The 15,531-nt window shown below is 42.3% G+C and overlaps 1 protein-coding gene across 1 annotated transcript in view; it reads left to right on the forward strand.

Moving 5' to 3' along the window:
* The first annotated feature begins 422 nt into the window (after positions 1-422).
* arfgef1 (ADP-ribosylation factor guanine nucleotide-exchange factor 1 (brefeldin A-inhibited)) overlaps positions 423-15,531 on the forward strand; it is a 60,492-nt gene continuing 45,383 nt past the window's right edge. Inside the window, exon 1 of the mRNA XM_080794276.1 lies at positions 423-725. Coding sequence (XP_080650402.1) covers positions 602-725 — 124 coding nt within the window. The 5' untranslated portion in view covers positions 423-601. The remainder of the gene's footprint in view (positions 726-15,531) is intronic.

A 15,531-nucleotide genomic window follows, 5' to 3' on the forward strand; every position in this document is an offset into this window, starting at 1 on the left:
TTTCTCAAATTGTATTGTTGTTAACTTGTTGCATTATGTATTTAAATGCCTCAATTAATTGAATACACAGGATCACAATGGAAACAAGGGCTTATAGGTTTTTACTTTGTGTTATCCCAGCAACATTGAATAATTAATCATATTCGAACAGTCACAGATAACTTTCAAAATGAAGGTTAAAGCTTTGGTTGATACCACATGCAATGTTCCAACTAAATACTCTGTATAAATAAGCAAAGAACAAGGTTGCGCTATAGAACTACAATCATGACAGCGTCCCCTCCCACCCCATCTCTCTCTCTCTCTCTCTCTCTCTCTCTCTCTCTCTCTCTCTCTCTCTCTCTCTCTCTCTCTCTCTCTCTCTCTCTCTCCCCTCACTGCAGCCGTTCGTTCTTAACGTACGTGACGTCGTTTCCTCTCCTTCCAACATGGCGCAGGCAGGTTGCTAATGGAAATCTGAGGGATTTACCCCACCTTCTGTGTTTATTTATGTTCGTCTGTTAGGGACAGTGCGAGTGACATTTACAAAGGAATATACGGTACCTTTTGGAGACGGTCGCGGTCCTTGGGACAGGTACACCTCGGCCCGATTCGGTGCGACATGCATGAGGGCAAAAAGACGAAAAACATGTTCCTCACCCGAGCTTTGGAAAAGATCCTGGCCGACAAGGAGGTCAAAAAGGCTCATCATTCTCAATTGCGAAAAGCCTGTGAGGTGGCATTGGGTAAGTTATGTTATTATTGTTATTCTTGCAGTATTATTGATTTGGACACGTCATATACACAGCCCTCGCCGATTCACCCCTTAATGTGTATGTGTGTCAGTGTCGCATCAACATCCTGGTGTTTACTAATAGTAATATATTTAGATTTGTGTCGACTAGACGACTACATTGGCACTGTGCATTGTTTCATGTGTTGGCAGGGGAAATCGTTGTTTAATCTGTGAGTGTGTATTGTGAAATGATCGCGTGGAGTACGGAAATGGTGCAAAAGGGGTGTTGGGTGGTTTGCAGCTACATTGTTGTAGCAATTGCTGCTTCGAAACTGTAACAAGGTTTTGTTAGAGAGGGTGGGAAAAGTTACGTTATATACGTTCCAATCCACACTACACACGTCCTGTGAATGACACGCAAACCGACCACTTATAGAATAGACGATACACAGTTAATTCAATCACAGCCTATGATGTTATCTACGTAAACGCATGGCGTGCGCCGGTGTTTGCGTAGTTTCCTGGTGGAAATGAAGCCGTGTCCGTATATAGGAAGAAGGGAGTGGTGGTGATGATGGAGACAGAGACATTGTTGTCAGTATTTTCCACACAAGGCTTAATCTCTGAATATATATATATTCCCTGATCACTATGTATCCCATCCGTCTCCAGTAGGTGTGTGACGATCTATGATGGTGTGAGGATAGAAAGCAACACATCTCAGTACAGTAGCACTAGCAGCAGGTGCATTCAATTGTCCGATTACTGTACAGCATTCTTATGGACAAATTCTTATTGGCTGGCCTTGTGATGTGGGAGTGGCTTATGATATAACAAATGGGGAAGTTGTACCTACTATTTCAACTGACATTCTGAAGGTAAACTGTGTGTATGTTTTACCTTCATGAGGATATATCTCTTGATATTTCAACACAGGGGTGTGTGTGGTCATGTGTTGCCAGTCTCGGGCTCTGTGGTTTGGACACAGTAATTTGACACTGCCACTGAAACAATGGGTCCATCTGGTATTGCAGCCAAACAGCCTACCTTTCCCTACTGTAGCTGCCCCATAACAGAGCTCAGAGGCATTCCAAGTCTGTGCAAAGTAAACCCCAAGGCCATTGGATATTTATACAGTTATCTTGTTTGTCCAAGCTCTCTACCGCTTGCAAATAATGTATTCTATTCCAGACCAAACCTGCACCCTGACATTTTCTTTTTAAATTGGAAGAAAACTTGTGCTCTCTGTGAAAGGTTAGTTGAGGACACTCATTGAAGAGATGAAGCCCCCTCACTTGGGCTTTAATAAGCAGGATTAGTCAGATATTCAGTGGGTGTGAGTGCTCTGTGGTCAGAAAACCAATTCAAGGCGGCCTCCAATTTACCATTAGAAAAACGAAATAGTAAATGGTCTCCATTTCTATAGCGTTTTTGTCCAAAACACTTGCACAGTGTGCATTACCTTCACCCAGTTCAATTCAATGGCGGAAGCAACCATTCAAGGCCTGCTCATTGGTAGCCCTGAAACCTGCATAATCAGTCATGACGCAACTGAAGCCAGTTTTACTCGATGGCTACATTTACAGTAAAAACGTGTACATAAACATTTAACATTCAGATTTCAAATATAAAGTACTCACCACGTGGGCCTCAGCTATTTTTCTCAAACGGTGTGCATTCGGAAACGCACAGTTGCACACCGGGAGCGCACTCGCCTATTAGTTTGTGTTGGCAGTGTGGTCAGCGTGCCTATATCGAACATACCCAGTGTTTCAGAGTGCCACACTCCTCCCGACCGATATGTATGCATGTAGTTGAAAGCCTATGGCAAAAAAAAGGCTTTTTATTAAACAACGCGGAATGCAACAATGCTAATCGCTGTACTCACGTGGTGAGTACTTTATATTTGAAATGTGAATGTTTATATACACGTTTGCCCTGTAAATGTAGCGATCGTGTAAAACAGGGCTGCAGTTGTGCCATGACGTTGGTGAAGTACGAGCGTCGTGTGAACCATGGCTAGCTCATTGGGAGCCGCTACAGTAGGTGTTCAGTGTCAAAGACAAATTGACACGAACCATGTGGAACCTTAACACAACCACTGCTGCTCCTAAATTATGGGATTCAAAAACCCATAGGAATGTGTCAATGTGAATATTTTCAAATTGCCGAACCCTAAGGGTAGGATATACCACCAGTAAGACGCGCAAACGCGGGAAGCGAACGCAGCTCGTACATATTTAAGTTGTCACCATGACTCAGCCATAACCATATAAGGAGTCCCCAAAGCAGCTCCATATATGGGCACAAAAGCGTGACACACAGACACAAATAACTCAGCTCCATATATGGGCACAAAGGGGGGACACACACACACAGACAGACAGACAGACAGACATGATCTGCTAGGTCTCATAGTAAGTGCTCACTGCGTTCGCAATCACTGCGTTCGCAATAACCATAGTCACATTATGCTAATACAGGTACTTTTACCTATTAATGAAGCATCTGAATGGAGCTTTAACCAGTGAGACTGAAAATGCCTGGAACAAAAGTAGCCTAGCTCTAATACAGTAGCTCTTGCATATCAAAACCACTGGGTGACCTAGTATACCGAATGACTTACATAATCCCTTCTAGCTCCTGGGGCTCGGAGACATCTCTGAGAGAATGCCACTGCCGCTATATCCAGTCTTCTGGCTCTAGCGCAGCATCCCTGATGTCATGAGCATCCCTAACATGGAAACAACTATTCCAAACTAGTTGTATTTAGTCGCAGGATTTAGTTGCAGGATTTTATTTTGCTCTTACTCACTCCTGTTTGACAGCACAGCACTATCGAGGAATGCTGGATCCATCGGGATATTGAGGCAAACAGTCTGAGACACTTTGTATTTCAAAGAAATGGAGGTTTAATGCACAATCTCATGGGAGAAGTACACAGATGGGTGTTCAAGGAGTTCTGTTGAACAGCAGGGATCGGACCATTTTTATACAATAGATAAGAGACCCACACCACAGAGACATGTACTCATAACAATAAATACCAGGTCAGTATACAGTAATGTCTTTGAATATTCCAGGACATATCGCAAGGAGAAAGACAAATAACAAATAAATCTTCACTTGAAGATAACTCCTCGGCTTTGTACACAAGACGGCAAGGCTGAAATTATTCCACATTATTTTATTTGCAAATTCATTTATTTGTTATTTTGTTGAGTTGATTCTTGTCTTGGCTTAGCCTACTTGTGTGTGTTTCAATAGAAGCAAGTTGTCTTGACTAAGCTGTGTTATCCCCCCCACATTCTAGTCCTCCTAACTTTACGTTCAACTTTGTTTATTTATTGAAATGTCACTGAGCAACTTCCCCTGAACACTCAATTTTGCATCTTGCCAGAAAGAGTGCATGATGGTACCGACTGCAGAATCCCCCATTGTCTTTGGATCGCACACTAGGCTTATTTCACTTCTTTGAAGGGGCTGTCTAATAGCAGTAAAGCTAAAGAGTGCAGGAGTGACAGTTGACTAAAAATATCACAGACAGGGTGTTACTGCCCACCGACTCGGAGACTTCGTTCGAGGTTTGACTCAAGATTCTTTATTGTCATGTTGAGCCAGCTGTGTGAGATGCTGTGGCAAGTAGGAGGGCTTGTTGTTTTAAAATCTACCATATCCTATCTCCTATGCAAGATGTATGTGGCTTTGCTTTGCAGCAGGTGACAGAATTCCTCAGGGCACATAAACCTAAGTAAGCAACGTTTCCCAAACGATAGCAATATATTGGAAATGAAGTCTTGCTGAAACCTTGAGAGAAGCTGAGTGCATACACTGTAGGCACTCACAGTATCTGTACCCTCAGGGTACATATAATGATCTGGGGGTCAGAGCATGCAGAAAATAGTGGCCTCATATCCTATTGCTGCTGCATTCCTCATTCACCTCTTTCATTTCACACTCCAATGTGAATACATATTCAGCTTGGAGTTGGAGGAGGGAAAGGCATTTAAAACTGCTTGGTAAAAAAAGCTCCACAGATGATTTGCTTAATGTGCAACATTGTTTTCTCACTCAACAGTAAACAAACCAACATTCATTATACAGTAGGTGTATACAATGTATCTGTACATTTTTGAAGTGACAATTTAAGGACTCTTAAGACCTTTTTAGTACCTCTAAAATGAGACAATCCGACAACAATTTCTGTGTCAAAAGTAACATAGTCCAATCTTTCACGGCAGAAAGAGGCAAAATTGTAAAAATTGCTGATCTACAGTACATGCTCACAACACCTTGCAACTTTCACAATGCTGAACAGAGTCAAACTAACTCTGTGACTTCTGTAGTATGATAATTGTTTTAGTAACGTGTATGTTTGTGTGTCACAACCTCGCGGTCGTTGCTTGCGTTCGTTTCTAACGATCTGTGCGTGGTTCAATGACTGTGTTTTGTTGTGGCTTTGCATTGGCTGAGCTGCGCTGTTTCAGCCGCGATTGGTTTGAAGTTACCTATAGAGTGACATTGCAAACGTGTCAAATTACTGTAGCTGCTACTGTAGCTGTAGCAGCCAATCACGTCGGTATGACTAGCGTGTCGATCTTGTCGTCTAACTTTCAGGAGTAAACACTAGTCAGGTTTCACCTTACAAAAACTAATGATGCAAAACCTGGAAGCTGTTAACTCCATTGAAATGGTTCACTGACATTCAGTTTGTATGAGGCAGACTTCTGTGTTTTCCCCATGCTCTGATCTATAAGCTAATGGCGCATTTTGAGCTTTTTTGTGTAGAGTGGGGAAAAAGAGATGACCAAGCACAAACCTAATCCCAGTCAATATTAGTTTAGAAAGTATAAGTAATGTCTTCTAAATCATGACGGTGTTATGAAAAACCTATATCAGTGGTTCTCAAACTATTTCATGTCCAGGACCCCCAGAATTATTTATGATCGGGAAAATCCAATTCCAGTGTGTGTGTTCTGTGCATGGTTCCCTGGTACCGAAGAGTAGCAGAGACAGACTGGCATGGTGAAAGGTTTTCCATATTCGTATGAATTAATGATGATTTATGTTTGCACAAGTTCTTACTGTGTGTTTTCCAAGATACAATAATATAAAATAAATATTTCTTTCATGAATGAAGTTGAGAGTTAGGCCCTCATTCAGCCCGGGATGCTATTTAAGTTGGTGATTGAATGAAACATTTCTCCTTGATATGATGGACAAAGTCCACCCAATGCTGAAACATAACAACGGGGATGCAGAATTCTCTCTTTGATGTGATGGACGACAAATTGAACAGTGAAAACAAATTTGATCTCTAGCTGTTTTGTTATGAAAATCATTTTTTATTTGATACTTAAAGCTGCACTAGTATGTAACTACTTTCCTGTTCTACTACCCCAGATTTGAAATATTAACCACTGAGCTAATAGAGCCTGCCTACTTGCCCAGGGGGCATCTAGGATTTTAGATGTGATTTTCTTATAGCTGATTTGAACTTTTACTCAAGTATGGCTGTCAAGTACTTCCTACACCAATGTTGAAAGTTACAGGAGAGCATATGAGAATGTGTGATATAAAATACAAGCTTATATAAACATACCGGAATGTACATATGTAAATACTGTAAAATGTGTGTCCTTTGTCCATTATGGATGCACAAATCAGACGATTTAGTCAATAATAATCGTGTGTTTATAATTATATACTGTAGTGAATGGAATGCAGCTATGCTGAAATTGGGATGCTGATTGTTATTGTTTCACTAGGTGGATGTCGGTGTGTTTGTGTTGACCAGAACATCACTTTAGGGGCCCTTTTTTACAGATATTAAGGACTTTAAGCAACGACGGATACGGCAGTCCGCTCCGGCAACCGGAAATGGATCAGTGCTCGTCTGCTCGATACATAAACCTGCTCTCCGTCGCAGCCTTTTCTACTACGGCAGAACCTCAACCTACACTTACACGTAGTGTCTACAACGTCATGTCATAACAATGTTTATTGAAATTAGCTGTCATACATTTACACCGATTGCTCCATCACATCTCTTATGCTGTGTAATGTGTTGGCATGCTCTGAATGAAGAAATAACACTAATACTTCATATTAACCATGTTTATTAAAACTGTTTTAGAATAACACATATTGCTCCAGCACTTTACTCTTTCCACTGCTGATCATGTCCAGCGCATGTACTGTAAGAATTAAGCAATATCGGCAAGTTAGCTGACAAGCGACGGGATGTTAAGTGTTTATGACACATGCTGCATAGACGCGTCACCATGGGAACCAAAAATGAACCTGTCGCCGACGGCTGTTTGCGTAACGAATTTGACAGCTACGGCGATTGCGTCGTAGCCGCCGTAGTTCCGCCTAGCGGAGCCGTCCTGAAAACAGTCGTTGCTTAAAGTCCCTGTTAAAGAAAAGGACAGAGAGAGGCTTGATGCTGGGTTTTCTCCTTTTACTTTCTCCCATTTGTTTTAGTGTTGACAGACAGTACGGTAGGCAGCTTGGTATGGTGTACCTCTGGTCATTAAGCAGTGTGGACAGTCTGGACACATGCTCCTCCATGACAAGCTATGCCACAGCCTACACATGCTCACACACGATAAGAACCATAAGCGATCCAGTTTAATTAAGGTTCTCGACATGACTCCCAAATGCCCCATTCACACACCATCACAGCTTCTCTGAAGATTTTAGACATGGTAGAGAGTACTGGGGCCAATGTGTAATTAAGGTGCCCCCCCTCACCATTAATGAATAAAAGTGAAAACAGTATTTTTTCATTGTAATATGCATGCAGTAAAGACACATCAGACAGGGAGGGAATCCACTCACTGATGTCGAAGTTGAGACAGTGTAGGATGGAGATGGCAGAGTGTCTGTAGTATTTTATGTCAACATACTTTCTATAGGAAATGTCCAGCGTGATCTATGGGTTCCCCCTGAAAGGCTCTTCTGTCACACACTGCATCGATGTGTTATGTCTCTGTCTTCACTGGCACATTTGTGTCTTTAGGGCTTAAACCTAAATGCCATTTAAGAAACTTAAAAGCCAAGGCTAGAAAATGCATAGGCCACCCATCCTCATAGGCAGATGAAAACACAAACTCATAAGAACCGTCATGCTACTACAGTAGATCTTGTATACTACAGTGTTTGTGCCTGGTTTATATGTACACCATTGCCGCATATCGAAAGTAGCAGGTCTTGAAGGCAAGCGCACAAACAATTCACAATGCGATGCGTTATGACCTTGTAGATCAGTGGCTTTTGTTGTGCAACACAATGTGCAACTAAGTATAAACCAGGCATTACTCTGCTGTAGTGTCGGTCTGTTGTGTCACCAAGGCTGACTGAATGAGGCCAAACCCTATGTGGATTGGGCGTGGGGTGTTGTTTGGGGTACAGCTAATGTTGTGTGATAATTGGGTTCACAGACAAGTGTTCAAAACACTACAGAGAGACAGGAGCGAGAACATTTCACTGGTGGTGGGAACCACCAGGGACCACCTTTGGTGCTCTTGGGCACTTCCTTAAGATAGTGATATGAATATAGATATTTCACATGCACATGAGACCACGGTGCTACACCCGTTGATCCAAGCGAGAACGCCCTGTGTGACTCGCTCCCTCGTTGGAAACGGCCTTTAAACATTTTTTGTGTCTGCCCAAAATGTTCTAAATTGTCCAGTTTTCTTTTGTCCAAGATGTTTTGTTTTAAACACTGATACTTCCATACATAATAGCCAGTGGTAAGGACAGGTGATTGATTAATTCATCACAAACAGATGAGAGGAATGTAGAGAGCCTTTACCTTCTCTTTGGCCTCTTTGTCCTCAATTCGTGTTCATCTGAGGAGGCGGCCTCATAAAAGGTTAGTAGTAGTACTAGTAACATATCACCATTAAGGGAGTTGAAGGATGTAGCCGGAGAGATGCAGAGGGGGAGATTGGGTGAAAACCCAGAATTTACTATGAGGAATAGAATTGGGAGTCTGAAAATACACGGATGGGAACAAGGGCTGTGGAAGGCAAGGAGAGAGATTCTATGCCTTCAGCTCACTGAAAAGATGGGGATGTTTGATGAGCACTTTGAATGAGTTTAAGAAGGCACATCCTTTTTCTCTTCGACCATCTAGCGATTAATCTCCAGTTTTGCCGCACAACCCAACGCAATAATAAACCCATTTGCAAGGAAATAAAAATGCAATCCATAGCACAGAGACATAAACATTTCAAATCAAGTGCCCACTGCAGCATGTTATTTATTTATTTCCTTTTTAAAAGCAACAGCTGTAATCTAGGGCTTATAGAGGCCGGGTTTTTTGTGACTGTTCAGAAAATGTGAGGCTAGCGATTAGACAGTGGTTTATGCCAGTGTGTGGGTGAGTGGGTTGACTGGAGAGACAGACATACTCACACGCAAGTGCGCGTCCATAGACAATTTGACATGGACACATACCACACACGATGAGGTAGCCCAGACAACCTCTGGCAGTATTTCCTTCCCACCCACCCAAAATGTAATTACTGCTGTGCAACCTTTGCTTTCGGCCAGGACAACAGAAATGTCAGAGGTCTGATTATTCTCAGGCCCTCAGTAGCAGTTGCCCGCCCCTCGGTTTATCCGTGGTCATTAGGAGGTGGTGGTGGATTCCGCATCAGATTAGTGATCACTTTCAATTATTATTATATTATTATTATTGTCTCAATATTGGGAGATAACAAAGTCAGCAGGATTTTTAACCTGCAGGTTAGGAGTTTTAACCTGCTGCAGCCACACAATGAGCACCGATGGCACGGGATGTCAAGAGTGAAGGTCTGACGTGATGAACTTTTGTGGTTTAGTGAGGCCGCAGGTCTCGCCGAGTTGCCGCCACTTATTTCCCTCAGAATTCCATCGGTCATACACTCCTCCTCTTAACTCTCTCTCTCACTGCTACTGTCCTTTACCTGCCGTTTTGTCCGCTCTGCCTTGTTGGTTTTATTGATCCACAGAGGTACAGAGAGTACATTCAGACGGAGCAAAAACGACAAACCGCAGATGTCCCGCAGGGACCGTAGAGAAAATCACTGGGTTAGTGAGGTGCAGGTAGGCAGGGGACTGTTTTCATCTGAACGCTGTGTTTAAAGTGGTTGGAGCCAGTCACTGAGTGGATCCATGCCAAATGCAAAGCTCTTTGAAATGGAAATGACAATGCAGGAGACAGGATGCCTTCTCTCGTCTCCAGCACAAAGCTCAGCTGATCATAGACTGAGTATGAAGCTGACCCTTAACCCCCAGTATGAAGTGCGACTTGAATCTTTTCAGACGGTATTTTCCATAATCCCTGCCCAACATGTGCACTGCACATACTGTATAGATAAGCTATAGGCACGGTGGGGGCACAGTCGGTAGTGCCGTCGCCTCACAGCTAGGAGGTCCTGTGTTCGATTCCCACTGGGGATGCTGTGGGCGCTGGGGGGCGTGTTCCCTCCTCCGCGTCATCAGTGCCCATACCCGAGGCGGGGGTGGCGAAAGGGCCTTTCTGTGTGAAGTTTAGTCTAGGGTAGGTACCCTCACAAAAACATGCAGTAATCCTGATCTCTAAACTACCTCCCCCTGGCCAGCCGGGGGGGCGCCTGAATAACGTGTTCCTTCCACACGCTACGTCCGGCCGAGGAAACTCTCCCCTGTCAGGTGAAAAGAAGCAGTTTGGACTCCTCATGCCTAGATGGAAGCATGAGGTCAGTCCGCTGCCCCCCCCAGGTTGGCAGAGAAAGTGTAGTGCCCAGGATTACATTAGACACTGGGTGAAAAAATGTGTTGCAAATATTGAGTTGCTACAATCAATCAGATCAAGTACTGTAGCGACAATTACAAGTTGGGTAGTGTATTGGGGATCTGGTTTTAAGTGACAAAATGATGGCTTGGTTACAAAGGTTCTCATATTTCAGTTAAACTGTACACTAAAATATATTTCTGAAAACATTTGAAGCTGGATATATAACATTTTTGATCAGCACTGCCTAGCTCTAGTTTGACAGTTTGATCTGAGGTTTGTGAGCCTCGTACTGTTGGCGCTGCACAGACCTGCACTGTCAGTCATACTCTCACACCCTCCCCTTATTCGATTGTAGAGCGCACATAGTCTGTTCTGTCTGTTCGACATTTAGCCGTTTGTAAAGGTGCAACCAGGTGACGTGCCGATATACAGTTGTGATTGGTGGGAGTGGGAGGCAGGCCAAACGTCAGAGCAAATCAAATGATAGCTGGGGGATTTGTTTGGTACTTGGTACTAAAAGTCAATGCAATCATTGTCCCGAAAGGTTTGCAAAACCAAACTGCATGTTGCATGTTGTCGTTGGCCAGGTACAGATCTTGGTGGTAGTAGCAAATATTCAAATGAGAACTTTGCATGTTTGGTCAAGCCTTTGTTTTTATTTCAGTTTGGGCAACTTCACAGAATTATAAGCATACATATTTCTTACAACTTTTTTTTTTTTTTACACAACCTCAGCTGTTTCACACTTTCACAGAATATATATATACACTCATACACACAAACAACTTCACATATATTTACAAGTATTCACCATAAAACAAGGAAAAAAATACAAGTAGAGAGACAAAAACAACAGAGTGTCAACAACAATGGGAAGTGAACAATACTGAGAACAGACATGACTGGAGACAGTGGAAAGCATATGAAGGCCTGGGGAGAAGTGTACTTGGTGAATTGTTACTCAAGATTCCGATACCTCCCATCTCATTAGTAAAGGCAGTACAGGACTGTCTCCATCTTTTACTAAATATGTTTGGTTGAAGGTGTAAGGCCTTTTTCACTCTGATCATATTACAGAACTTTAGCTCACATAGGGCAGGTTGTTTGCAGGTTGTTTGCTCCAATACATAATACAGTAGAAATCATTCCTTCCCATCATCCATAATTTCATTCCTCCTTCCTGTGTACTGTAGTTTCTTGTATGGTTTATTTTCTTAACCTGAAATGAAGCCTAGCATACTATCCCAATCCACTGCCCTCGATATTATTATGATCTCTCTCTCTCTCTCACACACACACACACACACACACACACACACACACACACACACACACACACACACACACACACACACACACACACACACACACACACACACACACACACACACACACAAACACAAACAATGGAGATGATTTAGAGACGGAGTTGATTTGTTTTGTAAGCTGTCCTTACTTGTCATACTGCCCCCTCTCTCTCAGTTCCCCTCTATCTCTCTCTCTCCCCCTCCATCCCTCTCTCTCTCCATGTCTCTCAGCCAGCCGTTCCCCTCTCTCAGCATGCTGTTTTCCTGCTGCTGGTCTTGTGATGTGCTGCAGACCGTCTCCAGAGAGCAGTGTGTTTATCTCTCTCTCCCTGCCGACAGGGGAGCAGCAGTGTGCACAGGCACCACTGTGACTTCATTGATCTAATGTTAAAGCTCTTATGAAGGTCTGAGTGTGGATATTCTTACAAGTACTATCAAACAACTTAGATAGCACCTAGTAGGGCTCGGCAATTAACCGAAAATATATTGAAACAACACTTTAAAACCAATAACCGACTTCATATTGCGGACTAAGCAGTAAAAAATATAAATAAAAAAATATATATACCACACACACACACACACACACACACACACACACACACACTGTTCTTTTATATCGACACTGAGAAATTAGAATAAATGTTTTATAATCAACAAAATGTATTATAACCACTTAACTAACCACTATCACATATTACCCTTTTGTTGTTCAGTGGCGGCGTACAAAATGCCCAGCAGTTTGTAGATCTGCTATTTTCATCCCAAAACAATATATATCATTAATTGTAATTAAGGCAAAAGTTTGAAATAATCGTGATATTGATTTATTTTGAAGTCGGCAGGTCTAATAACAGAAATGTGTTGCGCGCACACACACACACACACACACACACACACACACACACACACACACACACACACACACACACACACACACACGCACACGTTGTGATTCTAGTGTTGATAACCTGGCTAGCTAGCTTGTTGTCCATGTGGCAGACATTCCCAGTGGGGTACTGTCTGTACTGCTTCTGGCTGTGTGAAATGCTTTGTCATGCCATGCAGGCAGGAAGGAGTAGACTCTCTCGCTAGCCAGTAAGCACTGGCAGTTCAGACTGGGGAGACTTGAAGTAGGTTGTTTGGCTCAGGAAGCTGTTTGTGGGGGTGATACAGTACATTAAGAATGCAAGGTTCAAGATTGTCTTTATTTGTCTCCCTTGGGAGAGATTTGTCTTGGAGACAGAGTCACAGCTGCATACAAATAACATACACGTTCACATACGAAAAGAAAAAATGCAGGCTAGCCATTTTGACAAGCAAGACTCACTTTTCCACGTACTTTTGGACATTTATGGAGATTTCGCAAGTTAGCTAACACTATTCAAGTTAATTTAGTCCAACGGGACGGCCGTGCCATGTTCTGTTTGGTTCCTCAAGCCATATAAACATTCATACTCTGCAGTGGCAACAGTTTCCTACTGACTAGCCCATCTATCTACAATCATTAGACATTGTGTTTTACTTTCCCAAAATGGGGAGCCTGTGGGGCGGGGTCTTATCTCTCCCTTCCGCTTTCCACACTCTATCTGAGCATTAATGGTGCTTAGGAGGGACAATGCACTGTGAGCAAATCCGTTATGAGAAAATCACCGCACATCAGGGGAGTAAACACAGTTATCACCAGCCCTAGGGCTAATACACGTTATCACCTTGTCAGTCCTTTTAACACAGTCTCACCCAAGAGAAATTGAGGCCGCACGTGTGATAGAATATCATATAGAGCGTCGCAGTCCAGCCCCCAAAGAGGGCCCAGGAAATTATTCCCCGTTCATTTTCCCCATAGACTTTTCAAAAAGTATTTATTTAAAGACGTTAACGCAGCGGACAAAGCCTACTCTTGTTGTGACAAATCATGACTAAACACAATGTTTTGGGCAGATCAAATAATTAGTAAGAAGAAAAAAAGGCAGGGTACAACACTTTATTTAGTTTTTCTTGTTATATTTTGGTTTTTCTTCTCACTAATTATTTGATCGGCCCTAAACATTGTGTTTATTATCATGATTTGTCACAACAAGAGTTGGCTTTGTCCGCGGCATGAACGTATTTATATAAATAGTTTTTTAAACGTCTATGGGGAAAATGAATGGGGAAATATTTCCTGGGACCTCGTCATTCTGAAAGGAGGTGGGACTGTGACACTCTATACTAGTATACAGGTTAGATTTACTCACCCTTTTGGCTTTAACCATTAGTATTGATAGCAGAGGCTGGCTTAGCATGTATGTACGTATTCACCTTTTCATATTAATATTTATTTATGGAGTGGTTGAGTCTATCCACTGAAAAATATTCTTTCATGGAAAGACATGTCTGCAAACTTCACTTGCAAAACTGTTAGCCTTGCATTCTGTCACCAACCCAGAGCCATTGATAAATTGTGATTCCCTTAAACAGAATAAACACCACACAAGCACACATAGAAAAAGGAAACTTCTGTTTTAGCTGAATCTTAATGTAACTATTTGCTGAAACAAGTATTTTATTTGGAGCATGCAAACTACACATGCATTTTTAAACTGTAGCGCTGTGGTATCTGCTTTCTACTTTCTTCTTCGCTGTGTGTGTGTGTGTGTGTGTGTGTGTGTGTGTGTACCGTTGTGTGTATACTACAGTTCCTCTGTACTGCTCTGTACATATGTCTCTGTAAGTAATGTGGGTTGAGGGCCCATCCACATCCGTACTGAATGTGGAGATTGTAGTTGTTCAGGGCAGGGAAAGTACCGTATAATTTGCTATCGCTGTTCAAGGTTTCCCTGTACAGTCCAGAAATTTGAACATGATTCGCAGTCACACAAGCACAGTTCTCTAACCTCTACTAGGCTACTCCTGTGCCAGTTGCTGTACTTGCCTGCTTGTATTCTACTGTAGCTGAATTGTTATAGCTGAATATTATTATTATAAGACGCTGCCGTAGCTATGTTGTAGCTGCTATTCAATTAATGATCAGCATTTAATGCCGTTCAATTGTGTGGATTAGCCATAAGCCCTCTGTGAAAAAATCTGGTATTCTACCAGAAACTCTACACACCTGTGCTGTGTCTGCATTCCTTTGCCAGCTGAGCCTCTGTTTGTAATACAGTCCTTGAGTTCATCCTGGCATCAGTCAGAGCAACAGGCCTTCTCTTGTGGGAGCGCTGTTTCACAGTGTAGTGCACAGCATATATTGCTCACACTTGTACACGTTTGCAGTTTGCCAAAGCACACAGTATGCCGATTTCAAGGAATTTCATTAATCAGTAGTTGTACTTGGTTCACTTTATTGAATGATCATTGATTAATTGATAAGCAAGGATTTTACTTAAAATCTGAATCTACTACAAACCACATCAGTAATACCTGAGATAGAGGCAATGCTGAAACATGTGGTGAAAATATTGGTGTTTAAATTAACCTTACCAAACACAATGAACCTGTAAATTAATGTTACGTCAAAGATATTAACCACCTCACTGTAATAATTCCATGACAACACAGAGGAAAGCACTACCCTACTGAATAGGGTAATCATATTTTCAAACCACCAAGCCAATCTGTCATGTTGTCGTTCATACAGGTGCACATGTATGCGCACCATGTGTGTTTTAATCAGATTTAGGGTGGGAGATAAGATAAGTTACATTTACAAAGGGAAACAGGCTGGGCGATGTGGACAGTTGAGATCGGAAATTGAA

This window comes from Protomyctophum bolini (assembly GCF_963924005.1).
Source record: "Protomyctophum bolini genome assembly, chromosome: 21".
In the NCBI taxonomy this organism is placed as follows: Eukaryota; Metazoa; Chordata; class Actinopteri; order Myctophiformes; family Myctophidae; genus Protomyctophum; species Protomyctophum bolini.